Here is a 26,706-nt window from a genome sequence, read left to right on the forward strand (position 1 = left end):
AGAGCAGACGTCCTGCAGTGTAGACCCAGCACAAACTCAAAGCAGAGGTCCTGCAGTGTAGACCCAGCCTGAACTCAGAGCAGACGTCCTGCAGTGTAGACCCAGCCTGAACTCAGAGCAGACGTCCTGCAGTGTAGACCCAGCCTGAACTCAGAGCAGACGTCCTGCAGTGTAGACCCAGCCTGAACTCAGAGCAGACGTCCTGCAGTGTAGACCCAGCCTGAACTCAGAGCAGACGTCCTGCAGTGTAGACCCAGCCTGAACTCAGAGCAGATGTCCTGCAGTGTAGACCCAGCCTGAACTCAGAGCAGACGTCCTGCAGTGTAGACCCAGCCTGAACTCAGAGCAGACGTCCTGCAGTGTAGACCCAGCCTGAACTCAGAGCAGACGTCCTGCAGTGTAGACCCAGCTTGAACTCAGAGCAGATGTCCTGCAGTGTAGACCCAGCACAAACTCAAAGCAGAGGTCCTGCAGTGTAGACCCAGCCTGAACTCAGAGCAGACGTCCTGCAGTGTAGACCCAGCCTGAACTCAGAGCAGAGGTGCTGCAGTGTAGACCCAGCCTGAACTCAGAGCAGAGGTGCTGCAGTGTAGACCCAGCACAAACTCAAAGCAGAGGTCCTGCAGTGTAGACCCAGCCTGAACTCAGAGCAGACGTCCTGCAGTGTAGACCCAGCCTGAACTCAGAGCAGACGTCCTGCAGTGTAGACCCAGCACAAACTCAAAGCAGAGGTCCTGCAGTGTAGACCCAGCCTGAACTCAGAGCAGAGGTCCTGCAGTGTAGACCCAGCACAAACCTGCAGTGTAGACCCGGGGTGTAGACCTACCCCGGAGCCATTGCACATGGCTTGTGACCAGATGCTAACACACTAGCATATTAAGATCATGCTAAGTGTTCTGCCAATCCTGATCAGTCCCTCTGCACTGCACACTGTTGATAACTTAACACTCCCAGCACACCGGAGTCAACTTGCAACAAGCGCTGACAAGCCCTTGTTGATGGGAAGGAAAACACTGAACTAAAACTGCCTCACGGTATCACAAGTGTGTCCTGTGTCATCACTTCATGCTCAAAATGAGCAGGACCGGGACAGAGTACTTCACACCCAACATTTGGCCCAGCATGGCATCACAGGATTAGCTTCAGCAAGCCGCCGGTCAAGGTGACAACGTGAAATAAGAGACCGAAGTTTTAAGGCACAGGAGCCTTAAGAACAAGCTGAGAAAGACATGAGCTTCAGATGCCAATACGAGGGCACTGGTGAGAGGAAGCAGGCATGCTTCTAAAACCACAGCTCTGCGTAGACCGATTTCGACCAAGGTCGTACTTTTCATCACCTCACCACCACGGCCAATCACCGCTCACGGGTCACGGCGAGGTCACGGGAGGCGGTGGGGTCGTGGCTCTCAGCCGTCCTCCCATCACCACGGCGAGGGGAGGAGAAGCACGGGTGAGACGGAGGAAGAGGACGTGTCTCGGCGAGCGAGGAAGAAGACGTGTTCCCGCTCGCTGTGTGGGAGAGCCGAGGGAGCGTTAGCGCCACTAAAGGTGGCAGTTTGGCAGACCGGTTGTCATGGTAGTCGCTTCACACGCTGCCAGATTTTTTTGTGAACTTAACGGACAGCAAAACGAAATGGCTAAGAACGACAGACAGAAATTGTCCCTACAGAAAAGGTCTGTGATTGTGCAATAGGGAAATGTGAGAAACATACAAATGAACAAAAATGAAATGTTATGTTTTAAAATGTTACTTTCAAAACACTGTGCTGAGTGTATGAGAGATATTCTGGAATGCTATTTCTGTATCAGCACAAATTTCAGGTATGGGTACAACAAACCTTACCTGCTCAACCCCATTCAGAAATGTGGCTGGCACAAATGTGTTTCATTTTGTGCCTTTACGACTGTATTAAAAACAGGTGAGTGCATGTAGATGGTGAAACTGTTGTGGCGTAACAGTCATCACTATTTGACAGAGTGACTGGACTATCTTGTAACATTGCCAGTAAATATAAGGTGAGGGCTAGGATAACTCAGCTTTAAAATAACTACTGACATATAACTACTGACTAATATAGCGGTGCTCTTTTAGCTTCGACTGTAGGACAGTACATCATGCAGTAGCAGCTTTAGGGGATCTATGCACATACTTCTGATGTTGGACGAGATGGCAAGTGCTAATCTGTAGGCAACAGTTGCATTTGGCTACAACAGTCAATATTCTGTTAGCTGAATTCTAACAGAATCCACACATTCTGTCAGCTACAATCTACAGTTTGTTCTAACCACATTCAACATTCTATCAGCTACAATCTACAGTTCTATCCACATTCAACCAGCCACAATCTACAGTTCTAGCCACATTCAACCAGGTACAATCAACAGTTCTATCCACATTCAACCAGGTACAATCTACAGTTCTATCCACATGCAACATTCTCTCAGCTATAATCTACAGTTCTATACACATTCAACCAGCCACAATCTACAGTTCTATCCACATTCAACCAGGTACAATCTACAGTTCTATCCACATGCAACATTCTCTCAGCTATAATCTACAGTTCTATACACATTCAACCAGCCACAATCTACAGCTCTATCCACATTCAACCAGCTACAATCTACAGTTCTAACCACATTCAACATTCTATCAGCTATAATCTACAGTTCTATCCACATTCAACCAGCTACAATCTACAGTTTGTTCTAACCACATTCAACATTCTTTCAGCTACAATCTACAGTTCTATCCACATTCAACCAGCCACAATCTACAGTTCTATCCACATTCAACGTTCTCTCAGCTACATTCCACAGTTTGTTCTATCCACATCCAATATTCTGTCAGCTGCCACATTCTACAGTTCTATTTCTGGGTGTGTCTTATGGGACACCATCTTGTATATCACACTGATGTCAATGTAGGCAAATGCATTGTGCCACATGACTGCCTCACAGGGCCTGGTTCACGTGGAAGGTATGACCGTAAAGCAGCACCTGACCATCAGTGCTCGGAAACAGCCCAGCTGACACGTCACGGCACCGACTGCCACCCGCAGCAGGTGCACACACCTGCACGGCATCCAAATGCAGAATGTTTCTGCTACATTAACCAAATTATTACCCATCCAACATTCAGCAGCAGAAATGCCAAGGTTTTCATAAAAGCATCATGACAATCGTGTATGAAAACAAACTTAGAAGAGACAATTATGACGATCTCCTTTGACCTCTAATGGCACAGTTAAAAACACACCGAGGTCTGAAGAGCCATAGCCACACTTGGCATGTGTTCTCCTGCGCTCACACCAACGATAACATCTCACCAGATCATCTCAACAGCATGGGTGTTTAAAACACACAACACCCCCTACTAGAACATTCACAGGACTTCTGCAGCTGGGTTGCTACAACCACCACCACCAGTGGGGTAAGAGGACACAAAGACGCATTCAAAGGGGATTTTGCCATTCATGTTGTAGCCACACGAGCGAAAATATGCGCGGCGTATCTATTTTGGATAGTGGGACCGACCAGGTCGTGTAGCTTAATTATAAGGAGTGAATTCCTTAAAGGCCGGCTAGACAAAAAAAAAAAACATCAAAAAAGTCAGAGACTTTGCCCCTCCCTTCCCTATTTATGCAACAGGCCCACACTTCTGGGAAAACAGAAGCTGCGTAGCTCTGGTTAACCTGATGATTAAACACTGGTCACTCGTTAACTTCCACAGAATCACATGGACTGAGTTTAGTAAGGTATTATATTCAGGTGTTATGTCTGCTTCATTCCAGGAAAAAGTGAGACACAGTTATTGAGTGTAACAGTAAACCTAACGCAGGAAATTCCAACACAAGTTTTATTTCTCAAATTCGGTCAGACTCCAGCAAGATTTAAAAGTCAAAACGTGACACCTGTTCGCGGAGGCCACTGATCTTCAGGAACACTTGGACTGGTTTGCCGCTCAATGAAAAGTGACAGCATAAGAACCATGACAAGCAAGGTGTATTTATTTATACAGCACCTTTCACACACAACAGCAATTCAAAGTGCTTCACATAGGAATAGAAGTACAGCACTAGTGAACAGGCAGAATGACCCCACCCTGACCCCAGATATTCACACTTAGCTCCGCCCACAAACTCACATGGCCGTTTATAGGGTTTATGAATATCTTAATTCAATTTAATCATTTAAGATGTCTGATACCTCCCTCTTGCTCTCTAAAAAAACATACTCTTAATACATTTTCTATTTCACACACACAGATATTGGGTGTGGTACACATTTTGCATGCAAGAAGCACAAGAAATCCTGCTCGCACATTTGCAGAAACTCCATTGTTAAACAAATTATGCACAGTCGACTGCAGCAGTGCTACAGTAGAAAGGCCACTGCACTGCTGAGAGTCACACACCCCCCAACACCTCAGTGTGAGGGTCAGCAGAGCAACACTGGACAACAAACGCCCATGCAAACAGCTCTGTGCCACAAAATGGCATATTGCAAGATCAAGTATAACTGATAGAGAGCTCCAGTATGACATCTAGCAATTGTTTTATATAGCCTACCTAAGCCCAACACCTACCTGTTTCACAATTATTAAATTACATTAAAAACACAAATAATTCCACTAATTATTGCAGTAATGAAGGACTTACCTGGTAAGAGTTTGGCCTCAAGTTTCCTGATGGTCACTTGGGGACTCTTCTTCAAGTCAGTCTACATAATGCACATTTAAGTACATAGAAAGATCACCATCAGCCCACACGAGTTAAAATAGAGGTTTGGGGGCACACAAACGTGACACACAGGACTGTGTGGTAATTTCAGTGTACTATAACTAGACTGCACTGTTGGTTACTAAACTTTAATAGCAGCTTTTAATAGAAGTCCAATGGAGCCACACGTGCTATTTAAGCCACACCATTTAGTCTATAGTTAGGCTAGAAAGTTCAGGAATTTTGTTTCCTACACTGATGTTTAACATGTCACTTACTTTTCAGATAGAACAAAAATGATTAAATTACTAAATATTAATGACACTATTTTTGTAGCAATAAATTTAGTCAACTTAATTAATCAACACTAGAAGTTTTGTTGTATGTAAAAAGGTTTTCATTACCTGGACGGGGGGAAGATAGGACTTAAACGTCGGCTTCGGAGTTTTTCCAGAAAACATGTTTACGTGTGGCAGTTCACGGATTAACACATTAAACACAATATGATAAATCCCAGGACAGACCAACCAACCTTTAAAAAACCCAAATTAGCTCTCTTTTTGTACCGAGACCAACTTAGGTGGACTATGCGCTCGGCTCGGTGGATATTCAGAACAGCGTGCTTTAAACTTCCTCGCTAGGTTCCTTCTTCAACATAAAAGAGTATTCATTCATTTGACTGGCACATAATCCGCTTTCTCCTGCAGATTACGGGGTTAGCAGGGCAGCCACTTCTCCATCTAGTCACCCAGATCTCTCTCTTTCTCCCCGGCGGGTCCGGCTCGTCGGCTCGGCTGAAGCAAAAACCCAAGTTGCTGTCAAACTCCACACAACTTCTTCCTTCGAGGTCGGTCGCTGTCGGCATAAATATTCACATTTCTCGGTTCTTTCTCTCTCGCTCTCCTTCCCTCTCTCGCCAAGGACGCAGTGAGGCACGCCGGATTAACGCTGTACCATTACGGCGTTTGACCTGCGTGCTGCCACACACGGACCGGGTAAGTCTGGGCTGGTAGGTCTAGGTCGGTGTCACTAGTCTATCTCGCGGCCATGTTTACAAGAAGGCGAGATGGGAGTGAACACGGGAGTTTGGCGCTGGAGGGAGTGGTGTGAGCAAATGACTGAGACGTTGATGGGACTGAGTGACAACAACTTCCCAACTTTACTTAGCTGTGAGTCGAATTATAATTAGATATCTACGTTAGGTTGGTGTGCACGTATGTTTAAATGATGTTTTCTGTTTATTTAATACGTAGTTGCAGTGGTACTGTGGAAAATATGGCGGCGCCACCTGCTGGACAAGCTGGACAATGATTAAATATTATGTTTAGACCGCAGCGACATCTGCTGGTGAATAATGGCCTTGCGTTTGCGTTCTGTGTGCGTGCTGTTCTTCTGGTTACGTGAGTTGGTAAAGTTTGTAAACCGCGTGTGCTAACACCACTGCAGTTCCTGAAAATGTAAATGTGGTTTTTAAAATGAGTTGTAACTTTGCAAGTCCTTCTCTTAAGCATTGCAGTGAGAGTGAAGTCACACGCATATAATATTCTATATTGTATAAAACATTAGAATGAAGATTTATTTGAATTGATGGATGCTGACATAGGACTTTACACATGGTTTAATAAATGTGCTACTCAAGAGAGCAGATAGTTGTTAGTTGTCCTGCTTGCACATTTTCTAGATCCCACAAAAGCAGAGGTCCCTGGTGCCATAGATGGAGAGTTAGATTTTGCAGCTGACACCCCAGATTCATTCACAGTCACCATCCGTACCAGAAGGGTCTCCTCCAGTCTGACTTCTGCAGTGTTTACAGAGAAGTGGATTAGGAATAATTGGCAAAATAATGGAAGTCATGTTAAATTAATAAAAATTAAAAAAAATCAACAGTACAAAAATAAAATTAAATGTGCCATAGCTTACCGTACTTGCATGACATAGACTACCTTAGTCTGACTTTCTGTAACTAGCAAAAAAGCATTTTATTATTTATTAAATAGATTCAATACATGCTAGATATAGTAAAATAATGATTACCTCGTGAAGAAATCATAGTTTTTCTCATTATAATACCATATACCAAAAGACTTAATAATATAGACATTGTAACACACAAGGGGATGAGATGTCCTCCTGTGTATAAGCAACAATTGCAAACAGTGTTTAGAAATACAGTAAAATACAGAATTATCAATATTTTCCTGATATCCACATAAAGATATAGAAACTCACCTGATGTGTTTCCAGCTGTTCTGTTATTAGATCCAGTTTCCATCTCATCTGTGTTCACATCATGTGTTTTATCCTTATGTAGACTGACTGTAATATTACTGATCACCTTCCATTTTCCTCCTTTATCATCTTTATTCATGTATACGGCACAGAGGTACTGCCCACTGTCTGACTCCATCACTGCACTGATCACGATGTTGTGTGTGTGTGGTTCTTTGGTTCGGTTGGAGAGTCTGTGGATCAGGTCTTTGTGCTCTTCACAGTGGTGACCATGTCTTATACCATACACAAAGTTATAATCATATGAGTACACACAGGTGCTGTCCTGTCCTGTAGTCTTGATCCAGTACACCACAAATGAAGTCCTTTCATATGTTTTTGTGAAGTTCAAACTGCAGTTTAGCAGTACAGATTCACCTTTATTAACTATGACTACAGTTGTTATTTCAGATGTAGATGTAACTGGAGGAAGAAATATGATTATTGATGGTGATTATTCCTAAATCTGCCATGAACTTCAGAAAATACTACAACAAAAAGTTATGAATGAAATGAACATGAGTGACTCACTGTTTGGATCTGGAATGGCAACTATATAAGAATGAATCATGTTGGGAGATGGTCTGAATGGATAAAGGAAGGAATGATCTACAGGATCCAGAAGATCCTTAACACAGGCAAAAAATCCACTTCTTACTTTCAGTGAGCATTTCACATCATTTGGACCTGTTTCTTTTTTTCCACAGAAACCTGGTGTGTTGTTGGTACTGTCAAGTCTCAGGGGAGCACGATTAAAACACTTCACCAAACATCTAATTCTGATCAAGTTGTCAGACTCTGTGTTTATTTGCCATTGGTTGGTGTCACAGACTAAATCTTCCCCCACTGCTGTGTAAATGAACTGGGTACGTCCTTAAGGAAGAAGAAAGAGTCATTACTGCAATATCAAAGAAATTAGTTTGATAATCCAGGAATTAGAGAGGATTTTTTACATTTACCACAAATTACATTCCACAAAATTTGAAAAACAAAATTTGGCTACATAACCATGTGTATAACATACACTACAGAGGTCAATTTTCCAATATTATTATTGATACATTTAATTAACCTGAGATAAGACTGATCTATGAACACACATTGAAATAAAACCCACTTTCGATCCAAAAAATAATAACTCAATCATCTTAATTTTGATCCTAAAGCTGCTAGAAACAAACTGATGCTGAATCGTCAGCATCACAATACTGACATACAAACATCTCTGTCAACTTTCACCTCAGTATGTGACATGACTTATTTCCTGTTTTGAACTGTAGTGCCAACTTAGATCACACAGTTCTGGTTATTTATTTCTAACAAAAAGCACACTGTTCATAATTAAATAATTATACAGAAGCCCATCCATGTAAAGCAAACAATACTGATATGGGATCAAATGTTTGTTCAAGTGTGATAGGTGTGGTCAAACCTTCATCATACAAGTGTAATACAGCATAAAATGTCATATCCAGCATAAATATTTTATCGTATCATGATATGATCAAACACAAAAATGTAAAATCACTCACCATGACACTGGTCAAGGAAAAATACCAGAAACACAACATACAGCAGCACCATGTTACTCCTCAGTGAATGATGTTAAACTGAGAGACAAAGCAGAAGTTAGAGAAGTGAAATATCTGACCACTGCTTGCATGTCAGCTCAGAGGTCCTTCAGAAGAAAAACATCACCTTGTTCATGACAGAGCAACACTCAAGATCATGTTCTGAAGATGAAGTTCTGCAGGCCACAATATCCTGGGTGAGACTGTTTATTTAAACCGCATTTTAGTGGTTTCAAACATGCACAAAATATATTTAGCAAACTTGCACTAAATCTTACACTAAAAGTTATACTACACCCGAAATGTAACTTGCATGAAAAGCAACAGCACATTGCATGTCCTACTAGATACTGCAGTACCATGTGTCTCTTCAGCATGTCCTGATAGATACTGCAGTACCATGTGTCTCTTCAGTATGTCCTACTAGATACTGCAGTACCATGTGTCTCTTCAGTATGTCCTGATAGATACTGCAGTATCATGTGTCTCTTCAGTATGTCCTACTAGATACTGCAGTACCATGTGTCTCTTCAGTCTGTCCTACTAGATACTGCAGTACCATGTGTCTCTTCAGCATGTCCTACTAGATACTGCAGTACCATGTGTCTCTTCAGTATGCCCTACTAGATACTGCAGTACCATGTGTCTCTTCAGTATGTCCTACTAGATACTGCAGTACCATGTGTCTCTTCAGTATGTCCTACTAGATACTGCAGTACCATGAGTCTCTTCAGTATGTCCTGATAGATACTGCAGTACCATGTGTCTCTTCAGTATGTCCTACTAGATACTGCAGTACCATGTGTCTCTTCAGCATGTCCTGATAGATACTGCAGTATCATGTGTCTCTTCAGTATGTCCTACTAGATACTGCAGTACCATGTGTCTCTTCAGTATGTCCTACTAGATACTGCAGTACCATGTGTCTCTTCAGCATGTCCTACTAAATACTGCAGTACCATGTGTCTCTTCAGTATGTCCTACTAGATACTGCAGTACCATGTGTCTCTTCAGTATGTCCTACTATATACTGCAGTACCATGTGTCTCTTCAGTATGTCCTACTAGATACTGAAGTACCATGTGTCTCTTCAGCATGTCCTGATAGATACTGCAGTATCATGTTTCTCTTCAGTATGTCCTACTAGATACTGCAGTACCATGTGTCTCTTCAGTATGTCCTACTAGATACTGCAGTACCATGTGTCTCTTCAGCATGTCCTACTAGATACTGCAGTACCATGAGTCTCTTCAGTATGTCCTGATAGATACTGCAGTACCATGTGTCTCTTCAGTATGTCCTACTAGATACTGCAGTATCATGTGTCTCTTCAGTATGTCCTACTAGATACTGCAGTACCATGTGTCTCTTCAGTATGTCCTACTAGATACTGCAGTACCACGTGTCTCTTCAGTATGTCCTACTAGATACTGCAGTACCATGTGTCTCTTCAACATGTCCTACTAGATACTGCAGTACCATGTGTCTCTTCAGTATGTCCTACTAGATACTGCAGTACCATGTGTCTCTTCAGTATGTCCTACTAGATACTGCAGTACCACGTGTCTCTTCAGTATGTCCTACTAGATACTGCAGTACCATGTGTCTCTTCAACATGTCCTACTAGATACTGCAGTACCATGTGTCTCTTCAGTATGTCCTACTAGATACTGCAGTACCATGTGTCTCTTCAGCATGTCCTGATAGATACTGCAGTATCATGTGTCTCTTCAGTATGTCCTACTAGATACTGCAGTACCATGTGTCTCTTCAGTATGTCCTACTAGATACTGCAGTACCATGTGTCTCTTCAGTATGTCCTACTAGATACTGCAGTACCATGTGTCTCTTCAGCATGTCCTACTAGATACTGCAGTACCATGTGTCTCTTCAGCATGTCCTGATAGATACTGCAGTACCATGTGTCTCTTCAGTATGTCCTGATAGATACTGCAGTACCATGTGTCTCTTCAGTATGTCCTACTAGATACTGCAGTACCATGTGTCTCTTCAGTATGTCCTACTAGATACTGCAGTACCATGAGTCTCTTCAGTATGTCCTGATAGATACTGCAGTACCATGTGTCTCTTCAGTATGTCCTACTAGATACTGCAGTATCATGTGTCTCTTCAGTATGTCCTACTAGATACTGCAGTACCATGTGTCTCTTCAGTATGTCCTACTAGATACTGCAGTACCACGTGTCTCTTCAGTATGTCCTACTAGATACTGCAGTACCATGTGTCTCTTCAACATGTCCTACTAGATACTGCAGTACCATGTGTCTCTTCAGTATGTCCTACTAGATACTGCAGTACCATGTGTCTCTTCAGCATGTCCTGATAGATACTGCAGTATCATGTGTCTCTTCAGTATGTCCTACTAGATACTGCAGTACCATGTGTCTCTTCAGTATGTCCTACTAGATACTGCAGTACCATGTGTCTCTTCAGCATGTCCTACTAGATACTGCAGTACCATGTGTCTCTTCAGTATGTCCTACTAGATACTGCAGTACCATGTGTCTCTTCAGCATGTCCTGATCGATACTGCAGTATCATGTGTCTCTTCAGTATGTCCTACTAGATACTGCAGTACCATGTGTCTCTTCAGTCTGTCCTACTAGATACTGCAGTACCATGTGTCTCTTCAGCATGTCCTGATAGATACTGCAGTACCATGTGTCTCTTCAGTATGTCCTACTAGATACTGCAGTACCATGTGTCTCTTCAGTATGTCCTACTAGATACTGCAGTACCATGTGTCTCTTCAGTATGTCCTGATAGATACTGCAGTACCATGTGTCTCTTCAGTATGTCCTACTAGATACTGAAGTACCATGTGTCTTTTTAGCATGTGGTGGGAGACTGAGGACGAAAAGCAGAAGCTTTAAAGACTCTTTTAGTGAATCATAACTGTATTCTTTATCAAACATACACGAAAAATGTTATACTACAGTTGAAATGAAACATCCACTTTCGATCCAAAAGCAAGCATTAATTTAAGCTCTAGCACCACCTGGTGGACAACAATGGTATTATTTCTAAGACTATATTTGACGGACTGGTGGATTTGAGTTTTAGATGTATTCCTGAGTTTGAACATACTATGGACCAGACTCGGCTATTTGTTAACTTAAACATAAAAAGTATTAATTACATTTACGATCTTTTAATAAAGGTGTAATAATTTGCCCTCATATACAGTACTGTGCACATACATACACTATATAAGTATTCACTCACTTTCACGCACATATAAGCTTAAGTGACATCCCATTCCTAATCCATAGGGTTCAATATGACGTTGGTACACCATTTGAAGCCCAAACAGCTTCAACTCTTCTGGGAAGGCTGTCCACAAGGTTTAGGAGGACTCATCACTCCAGACAACGTGCCTCCACTACTCTAAAGTCCAGTGGCGGCGTGCTTTACACCACTGCATCCGACTCTTTGCATTGCACTTGGTGATGTATGGCTTGGATGCAGCTGCTCGACCACAGAAACCCATTCCATGAAGCTCTCTGCACACTGTTCTTGAGCTAATCTGAAGGCCACATGATGTTTGGATGTCTGTAGTGATTGACTGCAGAAAGTTGGCGACCTTTTCACACTATGCGCTTCAGCATCTGCTGACCCCGCTCTGTCAGTTTACGTGTCCTATCACTTCGTGGCTGAGTTGCTGTCGTTCCCAAACACTTCCACTTATAATACAGCTGACAATTGACTGTGGAATATTTAGGAGGAGCGAGGAAATTTTATGACTGGATTTGTTGCACACATGGCATCCTATCACAGTTCCACGTTGGAATTCACTGAGCTCCTAAGAGCGACCCATTCCTTCATAAATGTCTGCATGCATGCCTAGGTGCTAAATATATATATTGCAATTATTTGTAAGAATCTATCAAAATAAGGACATTTTCAGTGATATACTGAGCTGTAGATGATTCCTTAATAAAATAGAAATCTGTTAAACAGTGAAAATGAACTTGTAACACAATTAAGATCGAGAGTTTATTATTTAATACTTTTTCATCAATATTTTTGTTCACAAAATATTTAAATTGTGAATACACAAATGTATGTTTTGGTGTGAATAACATTTAAATGTACACTGTAGCTATAGGTTATTATGCTATTACAATAACTAATAAGACAAGTGTGTCCCAATGTATGACAGGTATGGTATGTGTTTATTTACACCTTAAAATAAGAACAACAAAAGTCATGCATGTAACGTATTGACCAGACAGAGAGGGATCCAACTGCGGAAGTATACCGCTTTTATTCAAATTAGTCACGTTTACAAGAAACGGCACGAGTATCACTAGCGCTAGGTGCAGTAATAACAGCAGTGTTTTCGTGGCATGGTCAGGACGGTCCAGGGTCATAACAGGGGGTAGAATCCGGGAGGTACAGGAGGGCTAGGCAGGAGGCGAGGTCTGGAGAGAAAGCAAGGGTCAAAGCACAGGAGATCGAACAGGCAATGGAAACGCTTGGTATGCTGCATGGGAACGGCAATACTTTGCGACGAGGAAGTGGTGGGAAGGTGTATATATGTGACTGAAAAGGGGGCGTGGTGATTAGTAGCAGGTGTAGCTGGGAGGGACATATCAGACGGCATTCCTTACAATGCAACACAAGCCTGTACTTTGGAGAGTGTTGAATGAGATAGTTAGCTTCGCAGATAATCAAGTTACTGATATTGGTAAATATATGGATAATGACCGGGATCGTTTTTGACACCGTGGTGGCATCAGCCATATTTTATGGAGCGATCTCCTGAGGTGGCAGCGTCTTGATCACTGACAGGAACAAACTGGACAAAACCATTAAGAAGGCCAGCTGTGTCCTGGGTGGTGCCTTAGACCCAGGTGGGAGAATGGAGGATGTGAGCTACGTTAACATCTCTCATGGAGAATGAATCCCACCCCATGTATGACACACTATACTATAGAAGTTGTTCTTTCTCATTTTTTAAATTCTGTGTTTTTAATACTACATAATGACATGACCTGTATTTTCTGGTTGTATACTTATAAAGAGACTGAGAAATAATTATATCTGGTCATTATACTACTGATAAAACAATAGAACTAATTGCAGCCTGAGACATGTCCCCAACGCCCCCCCCCCCCCCCAAATTACGTCCGTGCATACTCCACAATGTCTTCCAAATCAGAGGAGGTAAACTGTTCTGATATGTGAATCATATGTTAGTCACAAAGTGTTCCTTCATTGAGATGGATCATCCCAGGTGCCATATATGAGATATTTGGTCATCTGGTTCCCTGTATTCATTCCTGGATTCTAACAACAGAATAAGGATCCAGAGACGTAGCGGACTCCTCATAACTAGTATCAGCCTTCTGGGAAGAAATCCACTTAGATCCTAGATCAATATTCTCTTCACCACATCCCACAGCATATGGAGAACCTACACAGAAGATGAACAAAATGAATATGTTTTGAAGAGAAAGAGAAGAGAAGAGAAGAGAAGACTCAAGAAAAGAGGAGAAGACTCACAGTCCAGATCAGTGTCTTCTTCTGTATTTTGGGCGCTGCAGAAGTCAGAACAAGGAAATGTCATGACAGGAAAGAGGAACTGTTGGTGCAATCATGGAAATTATAGATATGTGAAGATCTTAGCCTACCGTAGCTGCACAGCCTTGGATTCTGTGAATTAAAATTTTAACTTCTAGATTATTAGGTTTAATAAGAACATTATAGATATTAATATATCGATCAGATATTGATTACTAGATGGTTAGACATAGTTCATATTTCAAGTTTCTAAATATTCTAGTGAAAATATTATTATTTTCATTTTTGCTAATAATTCACATTGGGTACCTGGTGAATTAATGGTTCTTCTCTTTATGAATACTGCCACCAACACCATCAGCAGACATAATATGGACAGTGTGACGTACAAGGGGATGAGAGGGTCAACTGTGTGTGTTTAGAAATACAGTAAACACAGAGAATTATTAGTGCCTTCTTACATATGTACCCCAAACATCCATATGAATATGAAACTCACCTGATGTGTTTCCATCTGTTCTGTTATTAGATCCAGATTCCATCTCATCTGTGTTCACGTCATGTGTTTTATCCTTATGTAGACTGACTGTAATATTACTGATCACCTTCCATTTTCCTCCTTTATCATCTTTATTCACGTGTACGACACAGAGGTACTGCCCACTGTCTGACTCCATCACGGCACTGATCACGATGTCGTGTGTGTGTGGTTCTTTGGTTCGGTTGGAGAGTCTGTGGATCAGGTCTTTGTGCTCTTCACAGTGGTGACCATGTGTTAAACCTTCCGTACCATAATCATATGAGTACACACAGGTGCTGTCCTGTCCTGTAGTCTTGATCCAGTACACCACAAATGCATTCCCTTCATATGTTTTTGTAAAGTTGAAACTGCAGTTTAGCAGTACAGATTCACCTTTATTTACTATGACTACAGTTGTTATTTCAGGCGTGGGTGTCACTGGAGGAAGAAATATGATTACTGATGGTGATTATTCCTAAATCAGAGGACTGCCATGAACTTCAGAAAATACTACAACAAAAAGTTATGAATGAAATGAACATGAAAAGTGACTCACTGTTTGGATCTGGAATGGCAACTATATAAGAATGAATCATGTTGGGAGATGGTTTGAATGGAAAAAGGAAGGAATGATCTACAGGATCCAGAGCCTTAACACAGGCAAAAAATCCACTTCTTACTTTCAGTGAGCATTTCACATCATTTGGACCTGTTTCTTTTGTTCCACAGAAACCTGGTGTGTTGTTGGTACTGTCAAGTCTCAGGGGAGCACGATTAAAACACTTCACCAAACATCTAATACTGATCCTGTTGTCAGACTCTGTGCTTATGTGCCATTGGTTGGTGTCACAGACTAAATCTTCCCCCACTGCTGTGTAAATGAACTGGGTACGTCCTTAAGGAAGAAGAAAGAGTCATTACTGCAATATCAAAGAAATTAGTTTGATAATCCAGGAATTAGAGAGGATTTTTTACATTTACCACAAATTACATTCCACAAAATTTGAAAAACAAAATTTGGCTACATAACCATGTGTATAACATACTCTACAGAGGTCAATTTTCCAATATTATTATTGATACATTTAATTAAACTGAGATAAGACTGATCTATGAACACACATTGAAATAAAACCCACTTTCGATCCAAAAAATAATAAATCAATCATCTTAATTTTGATCCTAAAGCTGCTAGAAACAAACTGATGCTGAATCGTCAGCATCACAATACTGACATACAAACATCTCTGTCAACTTTCATCTCAGTATGTGACATGACTTATTTCCTGTTTTGAACTGTAGTGCCGACTTAGATCACACAGTTCTGGTTATTTATTTCTAACAAAAAGCACACTGTTCATAATTAAATAATTATACAGAAGCCCATCCATGTAAAGCAAACAATACTGATATGGGATCAAATGTTTGTTCAAGTGTGATAGGTGTGGTCAAACCTTCATCATACGAGTGTAAAACAGGATAATATGTAATATCCAGCATAAATATTTGATCGTATCATGATATGATCAAACACAAAAATGTAAAATCACTCACCATGACACTGGTCAAGGAAAAATACCAGAAACACAACATACAGCAGCACCATGTTACTCCTCAGTGAATGATGTTAAACTGAGAGACAAAGCAGAAGTTAGAGAAGTGAAATATCTGACCACTGCTTGCATGTCAGCTCAGAGGTCCTTCAGAAGAAAAACATCACCTTGTTCATGACAGAGCAACACTCAAGTTCATGATCTGAAGATGAAGTTCTGCAGGCCACAATATCCTGGGTGAGACTGTTTATTTAAACCGCATTTTAGTGGTTTCAAACATGCACAAAATATATTTAGCAAACTTGCACTAAATCTTACACTAAAAGTTATACTACACCCGAAATGTAACTTGCATGAAAAGCAACAGCACATTGCATGTCCTACTAGATACTGCAGTACCATGTGTCTCTTCAGCATGTCCTGATAGATACTGCAGTACCATGTGTCTCTTCAGTATGTCCTACTAGATACTGCAGTACCATGTGTCTCTTCAGTATGTCCTGATAGATACTGCAGTATCATGTGTCTCTTCAGTATGTCCTACTAGATACTGCAGTACCATGTGTCTCTTCAGTCTGTCCTACTAGATACTGCAGTACCATGTGTCTCTTCAGCATGTCCTACTAGATACTGCAGTACCATGTGTCTCTTCAGTATGCCCTACTAGATACTGCAGTACCATGTGTCTCTTCAGTATGTCCTACTAGATACTGCAGTACCATGTGTCTCTTCAGTATGTCCTACTAGATACTGCAGTACCATGAGTCTCTTCAGTATGTCCTGATAGATACTGCAGTACCATGTGTCTCTTCAGTATGTCCTACTAGATACTGCAGTACCATGTGTCTCTTCAGCATGTCCTGATAGATACTGCAGTATCATGTGTCTCTTCAGTATGTCCTACTAGATACTGCAGTACCATGTGTCTCTTCAGTATGTCCTACTAGATACTGCAGTACCATGTGTCTCTTCAGCATGTCCTACTAAATACTGCAGTACCATGTGTCTCTTCAGTATGTCCTACTAGATACTGCAGTACCATGTGTCTCTTCAGTATGTCCTACTATATACTGCAGTACCATGTGTCTCTTCAGTATGTCCTACTAGATACTGAAGTACCATGTGTCTCTTCAGCATGTCCTGATAGATACTGCAGTATCATGTTTCTCTTCAGTATGTCCTACTAGATACTGCAGTACCATGTGTCTCTTCAGTATGTCCTACTAGATACTGCAGTACCATGTGTCTCTTCAGCATGTCCTACTAGATACTGCAGTACCATGAGTCTCTTCAGTATGTCCTGATAGATACTGCAGTACCATGTGTCTCTTCAGTATGTCCTACTAGATACTGCAGTATCATGTGTCTCTTCAGTATGTCCTACTAGATACTGCAGTACCATGTGTCTCTTCAGTATGTCCTACTAGATACTGCAGTACCACGTGTCTCTTCAGTATGTCCTACTAGATACTGCAGTACCATGTGTCTCTTCAACATGTCCTACTAGATACTGCAGTACCATGTGTCTCTTCAGTATGTCCTACTAGATACTGCAGTACCATGTGTCTCTTCAGTATGTCCTACTAGATACTGCAGTACCACGTGTCTCTTCAGTATGTCCTACTAGATACTGCAGTACCATGTGTCTCTTCAACATGTCCTACTAGATACTGCAGTACCATGTGTCTCTTCAGTATGTCCTACTAGATACTGCAGTACCATGTGTCTCTTCAGCATGTCCTGATAGATACTGCAGTATCATGTGTCTCTTCAGTATGTCCTACTAGATACTGCAGTACCATGTGTCTCTTCAGTATGTCCTACTAGATACTGCAGTACCATGTGTCTCTTCAGTATGTCCTACTAGATACTGCAGTACCATGTGTCTCTTCAGCATGTCCTACTAGATACTGCAGTACCATGTGTCTCTTCAGCATGTCCTGATAGATACTGCAGTACCATGTGTCTCTTCAGTATGTCCTGATAGATACTGCAGTACCATGTGTCTCTTCAGTATGTCCTACTAGATACTGCAGTACCATGTGTCTCTTCAGTATGTCCTACTAGATACTGCAGTACCATGAGTCTCTTCAGTATGTCCTGATAGATACTGCAGTACCATGTGTCTCTTCAGTATGTCCTACTAGATACTGCAGTATCATGTGTCTCTTCAGTATGTCCTACTAGATACTGCAGTACCATGTGTCTCTTCAGTATGTCCTACTAGATACTGCAGTACCACGTGTCTCTTCAGTATGTCCTACTAGATACTGCAGTACCATGTGTCTCTTCAACATGTCCTACTAGATACTGCAGTACCATGTGTCTCTTCAGTATGTCCTACTAGATACTGCAGTACCATGTGTCTCTTCAGCATGTCCTGATAGATACTGCAGTATCATGTGTCTCTTCAGTATGTCCTACTAGATACTGCAGTACCATGTGTCTCTTCAGTATGTCCTACTAGATACTGCAGTACCATGTGTCTCTTCAGCATGTCCTACTAGATACTGCAGTACCATGTGTCTCTTCAGTATGTCCTACTAGATACTGCAGTACCATGTGTCTCTTCAGCATGTCCTGATCGATACTGCAGTATCATGTGTCTCTTCAGTATGTCCTACTAGATACTGCAGTACCATGTGTCTCTTCAGTCTGTCCTACTAGATACTGCAGTACCATGTGTCTCTTCAGCATGTCCTGATAGATACTGCAGTACCATGTGTCTCTTCAGTATGTCCTACTAGATACTGCAGTACCATGTGTCTCTTCAGTATGTCCTACTAGATACTGCAGTACCATGTGTCTCTTCAGTATGTCCTGATAGATACTGCAGTACCATGTGTCTCTTCAGTATGTCCTACTAGATACTGAAGTACCATGTGTCTTTTTAGCATGTGGTGGGAGACTGAGGACGAAAAGCAGAAGCTTTAAAGACTCTTTTAGTGAATCATAACTGTATTCTTTATCAAACATACACGAAAAATGTTATACTACAGTTGAAATGAAACATCCACTTTCGATCCAAAAGCAAGCATTAATTTAAGCTCTAGCACCACCTGGTGGACAACAATGGTATTATTTCTAAGACTATATTTGACGGACTGGTGGATTTGAGTTTTAGATGTATTCCTGAGTTTGAACATACTATGGACCAGACTCGGCTATTTGTTAACTTAAACATAAAAAGTATTAATTACATTTACGATCTTTTAATAAAGGTGTAATAATTTGCCCTCATATACAGTACTGTGCACTGTATTTTAATATTTTATGACTGGATTTGTTGCACACATGGCATCCTATCACAGTTCCACGTTGGAATTCACTGAGCTCCTAAGAGCGACCCATTCCTTCATAAATGTCTGCATGCATGCCTAGGTGCTAAATATATATATTGCAATTATTTGTAAGAATCTATCAAAATAAGGACATTTTCAGTGATATACTGAGCTGTAGATGATTCCTTAATAAAATAGAAATCTGTTAAACAGTGAAAATGAACTTGTAACACAATTAAGATCGAGAGTTTATTATTTAATACTTTTTCATCAATATTTTTGTTCACAAAATATTTAAATTGTGAATACACAAATGTATGTTTTGGTGTGAATAACATTTAAATGTACACTGTAGCTATAGGTTATTATGCTATTACAATAACTAATAAGACAAGTGTGTCCCAATGTATGACAGGTATGGTATGTGTTTATTTACACCTTAAAATAAGAACAACAAAAGTCATGCATGTAACGTATTGACCAGACAGAGAGGGATCCAACTGCGGAAGTATACCGCTTTTATTCAAATTAGTCACGTTTACAAGAAACGGCACGAGTATCACTAGCGCTAGGTGCAGTAATAACAGCAGTGTTTTCGTGGCATGGTCAGGACGGTCCAGGGTCATAACAGGGGGTAGAATCCGGGAGGTACAGGAGGGCTAGGCAGGAGGCGAGGTCTGGAGAGAAAGCAAGGGTCAAAGCACAGGAGATCGAACAGGCAATGGAAACGCTTGGTATGCTGCATGGGAACGGCAATACTTTGCGACGAGGAAGTGGTGGGAAGGTGTATATATGTGACTGAAAAGGGGGCGTGGTGATTAGTAGCAGGTGTAGCTGGGAGGGACATATCAGACGGCATTCCTTACAATGCAACACAAGCCTGTACTTTGGAGAGTGTTGAATGAGATAGTTAGCTTCGCAGATAATCAAGTTACTGATATTGGTAAATATATGGATAATGACCGGGATCGTTTTTGACACCGTGGTGGCATCAGCCATATTTTATGGAGCGATCTCCTGAGGTGGCAGCGTCTTGATCACTGACAGGAACAAACTGGACAAAACCATTAAGAAGGCCAGCTGTGTCCTGGGTGGTGCCTTAGACCCAGGTGGGAGAACGGAGGATGTGAGCTACGTTAACATCTCTCATGGAGAATGAATCCCACCCCATGTATGACACACTATACTATAGAAGTTGTTCTTTCTCATTTTTTAAATTCTGTGTTTTTAATACTACATAATGACATGACCTGTATTTTCTGGTTGTATACTTATAAAGAGACTGAGAAATAATTATATCTGGTCATTATACTACTGATAAAACAATAGAACTAATTGCAGCCTGAGACATGTCCCCAACGCCCCCCCTCCCCCCCCCCCCCCCCCCCCCCAAATTACGTCCGTGCATACTCCACAATGTCTTCCAAATCAGAGGAGGTAAACTGTTCTGATATGTGAATCATATGTTAGTCACAAAGTGTTCCTTCATTGAGATGGATCATCCCAGGTGCCATATATGAGATATTTGGTCATCTGGTTCCCTGTATTCATTCCTGGATTCTAACAACAGAATAAGGATCCAGAGACGTAGCGGACTCCTCATAACTAGTATCAGCCTTCTGGGAAGAAATCCACTTAGATCCTAGATCAATATTCTCTTCACCACATCCCACAGCATATGGAGAACCTACACAGAAGATGAACAAAATGAATATGTTTTGAAGAGAAAGAGAAGAGAAGAGAAGAGAAGACTCAAGAAAAGAGGAGAAGACTCACAGTCCAGATCAGTGTCTTCTTCTGTATTTTGGGCGCTGCAGAAGTCAGAACAAGGAAATGTCATGACAGGAAAGAGGAACTGTTGGTGCAATCATGGAAATTATAGATATGTGAAGATCTTAGCCTACCGTAGCTGCACAGCCTTGGATTCTGTGAATTAAAATTTTAACTTCTAGATTATTAGGTTTAATAAGAACATTATAGATATTAATATATCGATCAGATATTGATTACTAGATGGTTAGACATAGTTCATATTTCAAGTTTCTAAATATTCTAGTGAAAATATTATTATTTTCATTTTTGCTAATAATTCACATTGGGTACCTGGTGAATTAATGGTTCTTCTCTTTATGAATACTGCCACCAACACCATCAGCAGACATAATATGGACAGTGTGACGTACAAGGGGATGAGAGGGTCAACTGTGTGTGTTTAGAAATACAGTAAACACAGAGAATTATTAGTGCCTTCTTACATATGTACCCCAAACATCCATATGAATATGAAACTCACCTGATGTGTTTCCATCTGTTCTGTTATTAGATCCAGATTCCATCTCATCTGTGTTCACGTCATGTGTTTATCCTTATGTAGACTGACTGTAATATTACTGATCACCTTCCATTTTCCTCCTTTATCATCTTTATTCACGTGTACGACACAGAGGTACTGCCCACTGTCTGACTCCATCACGGCACTGATCACGATGTCGTGTGTGTGTGGTTCTTTGGTTCGGTTGGAGAGTCTGTGGATCAGGTCTTTGTGCTCTTCACAGTGGTGACCATGTGTTAAACCTTCCGTACCATAATCATATGAGTACACACAGGTGCTGTCCTGTCCTGTAGTCTTGATCCAGTACACCACAAATGCATTCCCTTCATATGTTTTTGTAAAGTTGAAACTGCAGTTTAGCAGTACAGATTCACCTTTATTTACTATGACTACAGTTGTTATTTCAGGCGTGGGTGTCACTGGAGGAAGAAATATGATTACTGATGGTGATTATTCCTAAATCAGAGGACTGCCATGAACTTCAGAAAATACTACAACAAAAAGTTATGAATGAAATGAACATGAAAAGTGACTCACTGTTTGGATCTGGAATGGCAACTATATAAGAATGAATCATGTTGGGAGATGGTCTGAATGGATAAAGGAAGGAATGATCTACAGGATCCAGAGCCTTAACACAGGCAAAAAATCCACTTCTTACTTTCAGTGAGCATTTCACATCATTTGGACCTGTTTCTTTTGTTCCACAGAAACCTGGTGTGTTGTTGGTACTGTCAAGTCTCAGGGGAGCACGATTAAAACACTTCCCCAAACATCTAATACTGATGATGTTGTCAGACTTTGTGCTTATGTGCCATTGGTTGGTGTCACAGACTAAATCTTCCCCCACTGCCGTGTAAATGAACTGGGTACGTCCTTAAGGAAGAAGAAAGAGTCATTACTGCAATATCAAAGAAATTAGTTTGATAATCCAGGAATTAGAGAGTATCTTTTACATTTACCACAAATTACATTCTATAAAATCATATCAAAACTAAAAAATGTGTATTACAGACTCTACAGAGGTAAATTTTCCAATATTATTTTTAATGAATAGATTTGTGTATGAGGGGTGGCATGGTGGTGTGGTGGTGTCGCCTCACAGCAAGGTGGTCTGGGTTCAATTCTTGGTCCGGTCTGATCTCTGTGCAGTTTTCACGTTCTCCCTGTGCCTGAGTGGGTTTTCTCTGGGTACTCTGGTTTCCCCAGAGTGGCTAGGTTTATTGTGTTAAGCTAGGTTTATTGTGTTAAGCTATATTGGTCACTCTAAGGTTTATTGGTCACTCTAACTTGTAGGTGTGAATGTATGCATGTGTTGGCCATGTGGTGGACTGGCTACCTGCCCATGGTGTACCTTGCCCATGGTGTACCCTACCCGTGGTGTACCCTACCCATGGTGTACCCTACCCATGGTGTACCCTACCCATGGTGTACCCTACCTTCACCTGATGATGCTGGGATTGGCCCCCTGTGACCCTGACTTGTGGGATTAAGCGATAAAGATAATGTATGGACATTTATATATCTTGTTAATTAAAACTAGATTTGACTGAAAATCACTTTCAACCCAAATAATAATAATCATCTTAATTTTGGTCCTAAAGGTGCTAGAAACAAACAGTCTGAATCTTCATCATCACAATAGTGACATACAAAACTCTATGTCAACTTTCTCCTCTGTATCTGATTTCCTGTTTTGAACTGTGCCGACTTAGATCACAGAGTTCTGGTTATTTATTTCTTAGAAAAACCACACTTCATAATTATTTTACAATTATACAAAAGCTCACCTGCATAAAGCAAACAATAATGACATGGGATCAAATGTTTGTGAAAGTGTGATAGGTGTGGTCAAACTTCCATCACACAAGTGTAATACAGGATAAAATGTCATGTCCAGCATAAATATTTGATCGTATCATGATATGATCAAACACAAAAATGTAAAGTCACTCACCATGACATTGGTCAAGGAAAAATACCAGAAACACAACATACAGCAACACCATGTTACTCCTCAGTGAATTATGTTAAACTGAGAGACAAAGCAGAAGTTAGAGAATTGTTAAAGAATTGTTGAGAAAAAAATGTCTGACTATGCAAGTCAGCTCAGAGATCCTTCTTGTGAAAATAATTCTATTCTGAGATGGAGAAACACTCAAGTTCATGTTCTGAAGTTCTACAGGCCACAGTATCAGGGGTGCAAACCACACCCACCTGTTTATTTAAACCAAATTTTAGTGGTTTCAAACATGCACAGATAAATTCTTTAGCAAACTTACACTAAATCTAAAACAAGTTATACTAGACCTGATATGTAATTTCCAAGAAAGACCAGTCCAGTGGGACTGTTAGATGCATGTTAGTTCAGATCATTTTTACTAAATCTTGTAAAAACTGAAGCTACTTCCGAAATGTATCTTGCATGAAAAGCAACAGCACATAGCATGTCCTACTAGATACTGCAGTACTATGTGTCTCTTCAACTAGATGAAGTCGACCTTAATGTATGCACTAGCACCATCTGCGACTGTAAGAAGATTTACCTGCCTCTGAAGAGAGATATGCATACAATATCTTACTATATTACCTTTAATTAGCTGATTTATCTGTTCATGCAATGGGATTAGCACTGTGGACCAACGGCACAAATCTTCACGTTCATTGATGCACACACATCTTCACCATGTCATCTTTGTTTACAAACTTATGTAGCGCCCCCTAGTTAGTAAGTGCCAAACTACGCCACCCCTTAATTAGTGCTTTTTTACTTAGAGTAAGGGGAACTCTAAAGAAAGTAGACAAACGTCGGTGATGCAAAAATACAGTCTTTATTGAAGACAATAGACTCTGTCAGTTTAATTTAAATAAAACAAAAACAATCTAAGAGGTGTTGACACTACCTGTTTGTGGTTTGGAGACTGAGTAAAGACAGCCAATTGACAATACCACTCGTGAATAATCTCTAATATTCAGCCACACACTGCAAATGTTTCCAAATCACACTCTAAAGTGAACACAGCACCCGATATGGCTGCCTCTATCTCAGTCTCAACATAGCCACATCTAAATAGTACTGGATCAGAATACTCAAGAGACTCAAGTTAAAAAAAGGTACATCGACCAATAACTAGACACACAGGTAGTCACACAAGAGTAAGGGTTTTTTTAAAACAACGGGTCACTTAAATACCCCTGAGCAGCATATCATTAAAAGACCACTTTATGATTTGCTATGGTAGGATCTTTTAGATAAAAGAACACAAAATAAAACAAAACGGTAGAAAACAGCAACTGACACCCACTGAAGCTGTGGCCCTTCATATACACAAAACAGAAAGAAACATTACATTCAGTCAATAAAACATTGACTACGTTCAACATTATGAATATGATTTAAAAAGACGAAACATACCACATTCATCAGGGTTGACCAACTTCACTCATGGACAGGATAGCAGCTTGTCACAGAACACTGGATATACAGAGTGTAATTAAAAAACCATATGAAACCTCTGGTTTAGGCATACTAAACATTTTCAGGTGTTTATAAAGCTTTAGAGAATGCACGGCGGCTAATTGTACCTGGTAACTGATCATTCGTAAGTCAGTAGAAGACAGAATGGATGTGGCGTGTCACCAACAGACTAAAATAAACAAAGGAGCTTTACTCCGTATGTCTGAAAGGGTGCGACTAAAGCTCGAGCATGATTACCAAACTCGCATACCTTGTACTCTGTACACACACCGGCTGTTGCTACCTCTATGACCTGCGGCCACTCCACCTGAACACGCCTATCCTCGCGTCCCCACACTAATTAAAACCAAACCATGTTTAGTTGCTTCATCAGTCATCTTGTGCAAAAGTATAATATGCAACTTAATCCTACCTTCGGACTCGCTGTTACAGACACGCTTCTTCTAGACGCCGCCACCTGCATGCGCTTTAGCCACCACGCTATCCTCTAGGACCCCACAGGTGTCCCTATATATGCCTACCTGTAAATGGCTCACCCAATGCAGGTGCTACTCTACTCTAGGACGTCATCCTTCATGTGCGCACCAAAACAAAGAAAGCGTCGCCTTGGCTATGCTGGCTACAATCACCCCCTCCAAATGCATCGGCGACCCGACGATGGCACTCCAAAATGTTAACCCATCATTCTTCTTGTTCAGGCAGCTCTTCATACCTCTCAGTTATAACTGCCCGAGGGAGTCGGTGGGGGTTAGAGTGTTGACCGGCGTTCAGTCTTGTCGAACGGCGTAAGAGCATTGGCTCTTGTGAGGGTCCCTCTTCTTCAGGGGTAACGGGGTCATGTGGTCCAGGTCTCTCCTGGAGTTCTTCCACTAACAGTATAACATCCCCATCTTCATCTTCCTCCAGAACTGGGGAGTGGGGCCCACTTTCCTCACCTGTCATGGGGACAGTATCTTCTATATCTTCTGTGCCCTGTTCTTCATTCAGTGCAGCTCGTAGCTCAGACCGGTGCACCTGTCGGATTGGCCCCTCTTCATCAACCGGAGCCACAGAGTAAACCACCCCCGTTCCCACTGGACTTCTAACCACTCTGTACACACAGGGGTTCCAATGATCTTGGATCTTGTTTCGTCCTGCTGGGTGATTCCTCAGATAAACCAGCTGCCCTTCCTTGAACCCAGAGTCGTTTATTTGGTCGTTATGGTTTTGATTACGCCTGAGGGCCTGTTCCTCTGTCCTCTGCCTTACATGTTCATGGACAAGCCGTAGACTCTGCTGATGTGTCTGAATCCATTCATCCAACGTTCCCAAGTTTTGCGTGGGTTCTTCCAACCCCAACAGGAAATCTACTGGTAGCCTGGGGTGACAACCAAACATGAGAAAATAGGGGGTTCGACCCGTGGTCTGATGAGGAGTAGTATTATATGCAAATGTC

At 41.3% G+C, this 26,706-nt stretch overlaps 3 protein-coding genes and 1 long non-coding RNA gene across 8 annotated transcripts in view; all 4 read right to left on the reverse strand.

Annotated features, from left to right (window-relative positions):
* mtmr10 (myotubularin related protein 10) overlaps positions 1-5,182 on the reverse strand; it is an 18,669-nt gene extending 13,487 nt beyond the window's left edge. Inside the window, exons 1-3 of the mRNA XM_076996333.1 lie at positions 5,126-5,182; positions 4,662-4,722; positions 1,366-1,509 (exon numbers count right to left, since the gene is read on the reverse strand). Coding sequence (XP_076852448.1) covers positions 1,366-1,509; positions 4,662-4,722; positions 5,126-5,182 — 262 coding nt within the window. The remainder of the gene's footprint in view (positions 1-1,365; positions 1,510-4,661; positions 4,723-5,125) is intronic.
* Positions 5,180-8,714, reverse strand: LOC143508429 (uncharacterized). Of its 5 annotated transcripts, XR_013129350.1 has the most exons (6): positions 8,522-8,676; positions 7,521-7,862; positions 6,951-7,412; positions 6,756-6,851; positions 6,642-6,684; positions 5,180-6,519 (listed from the first exon to the last, which is right to left on the reverse strand). It is a non-coding gene; the product is annotated as an uncharacterized LOC143508429 (long non-coding RNA). The 5 variants fall into 5 exon arrangements; XR_013129352.1 differs by adding an exon at positions 8,688-8,714 and having other exon boundaries at positions 5,180-6,851; positions 8,522-8,599; XR_013129353.1 differs by lacking the exon at positions 6,756-6,851.
* A 4,109-nt stretch (positions 8,715-12,823) lies between these two features.
* LOC143508442 (uncharacterized) lies at positions 12,824-16,347 on the reverse strand. The gene is made up of 7 exons (XM_076996945.1): positions 16,182-16,347; positions 15,184-15,522; positions 14,607-15,065; positions 14,417-14,515; positions 14,218-14,239; positions 14,090-14,124; positions 12,824-14,000 (listed from the first exon to the last, which is right to left on the reverse strand). Exons 1-7 carry the CDS (start codon positions 16,231-16,233, stop codon positions 13,861-13,863), a joined length of 1,146 nt encoding a protein of 381 aa, XP_076853060.1. The 5' UTR covers positions 16,234-16,347; the 3' UTR covers positions 12,824-13,860.
* A 4,508-nt stretch (positions 16,348-20,855) lies between these two features.
* Positions 20,856-24,078, reverse strand: LOC143508497 (uncharacterized). Its single transcript, XM_076997045.1, has 6 exons — positions 22,331-24,078; positions 21,755-22,212; positions 21,565-21,663; positions 21,366-21,387; positions 21,238-21,272; positions 20,856-21,148 (listed from the first exon to the last, which is right to left on the reverse strand). The coding sequence occupies exons 2-6, from the start codon at positions 21,795-21,797 to the stop codon at positions 21,009-21,011; spliced, it is 339 nt and encodes a 112-aa protein (XP_076853160.1). The 5' UTR covers positions 21,798-22,212; positions 22,331-24,078; the 3' UTR covers positions 20,856-21,008.
* Between the last annotated feature and the right edge of the window lie 2,628 nt (positions 24,079-26,706).

Source organism: Brachyhypopomus gauderio, chromosome 1 (genome assembly GCF_052324685.1).
Source record: "Brachyhypopomus gauderio isolate BG-103 chromosome 1, BGAUD_0.2, whole genome shotgun sequence".
NCBI classification, from domain to species: Eukaryota; Metazoa; Chordata; class Actinopteri; order Gymnotiformes; family Hypopomidae; genus Brachyhypopomus; species Brachyhypopomus gauderio.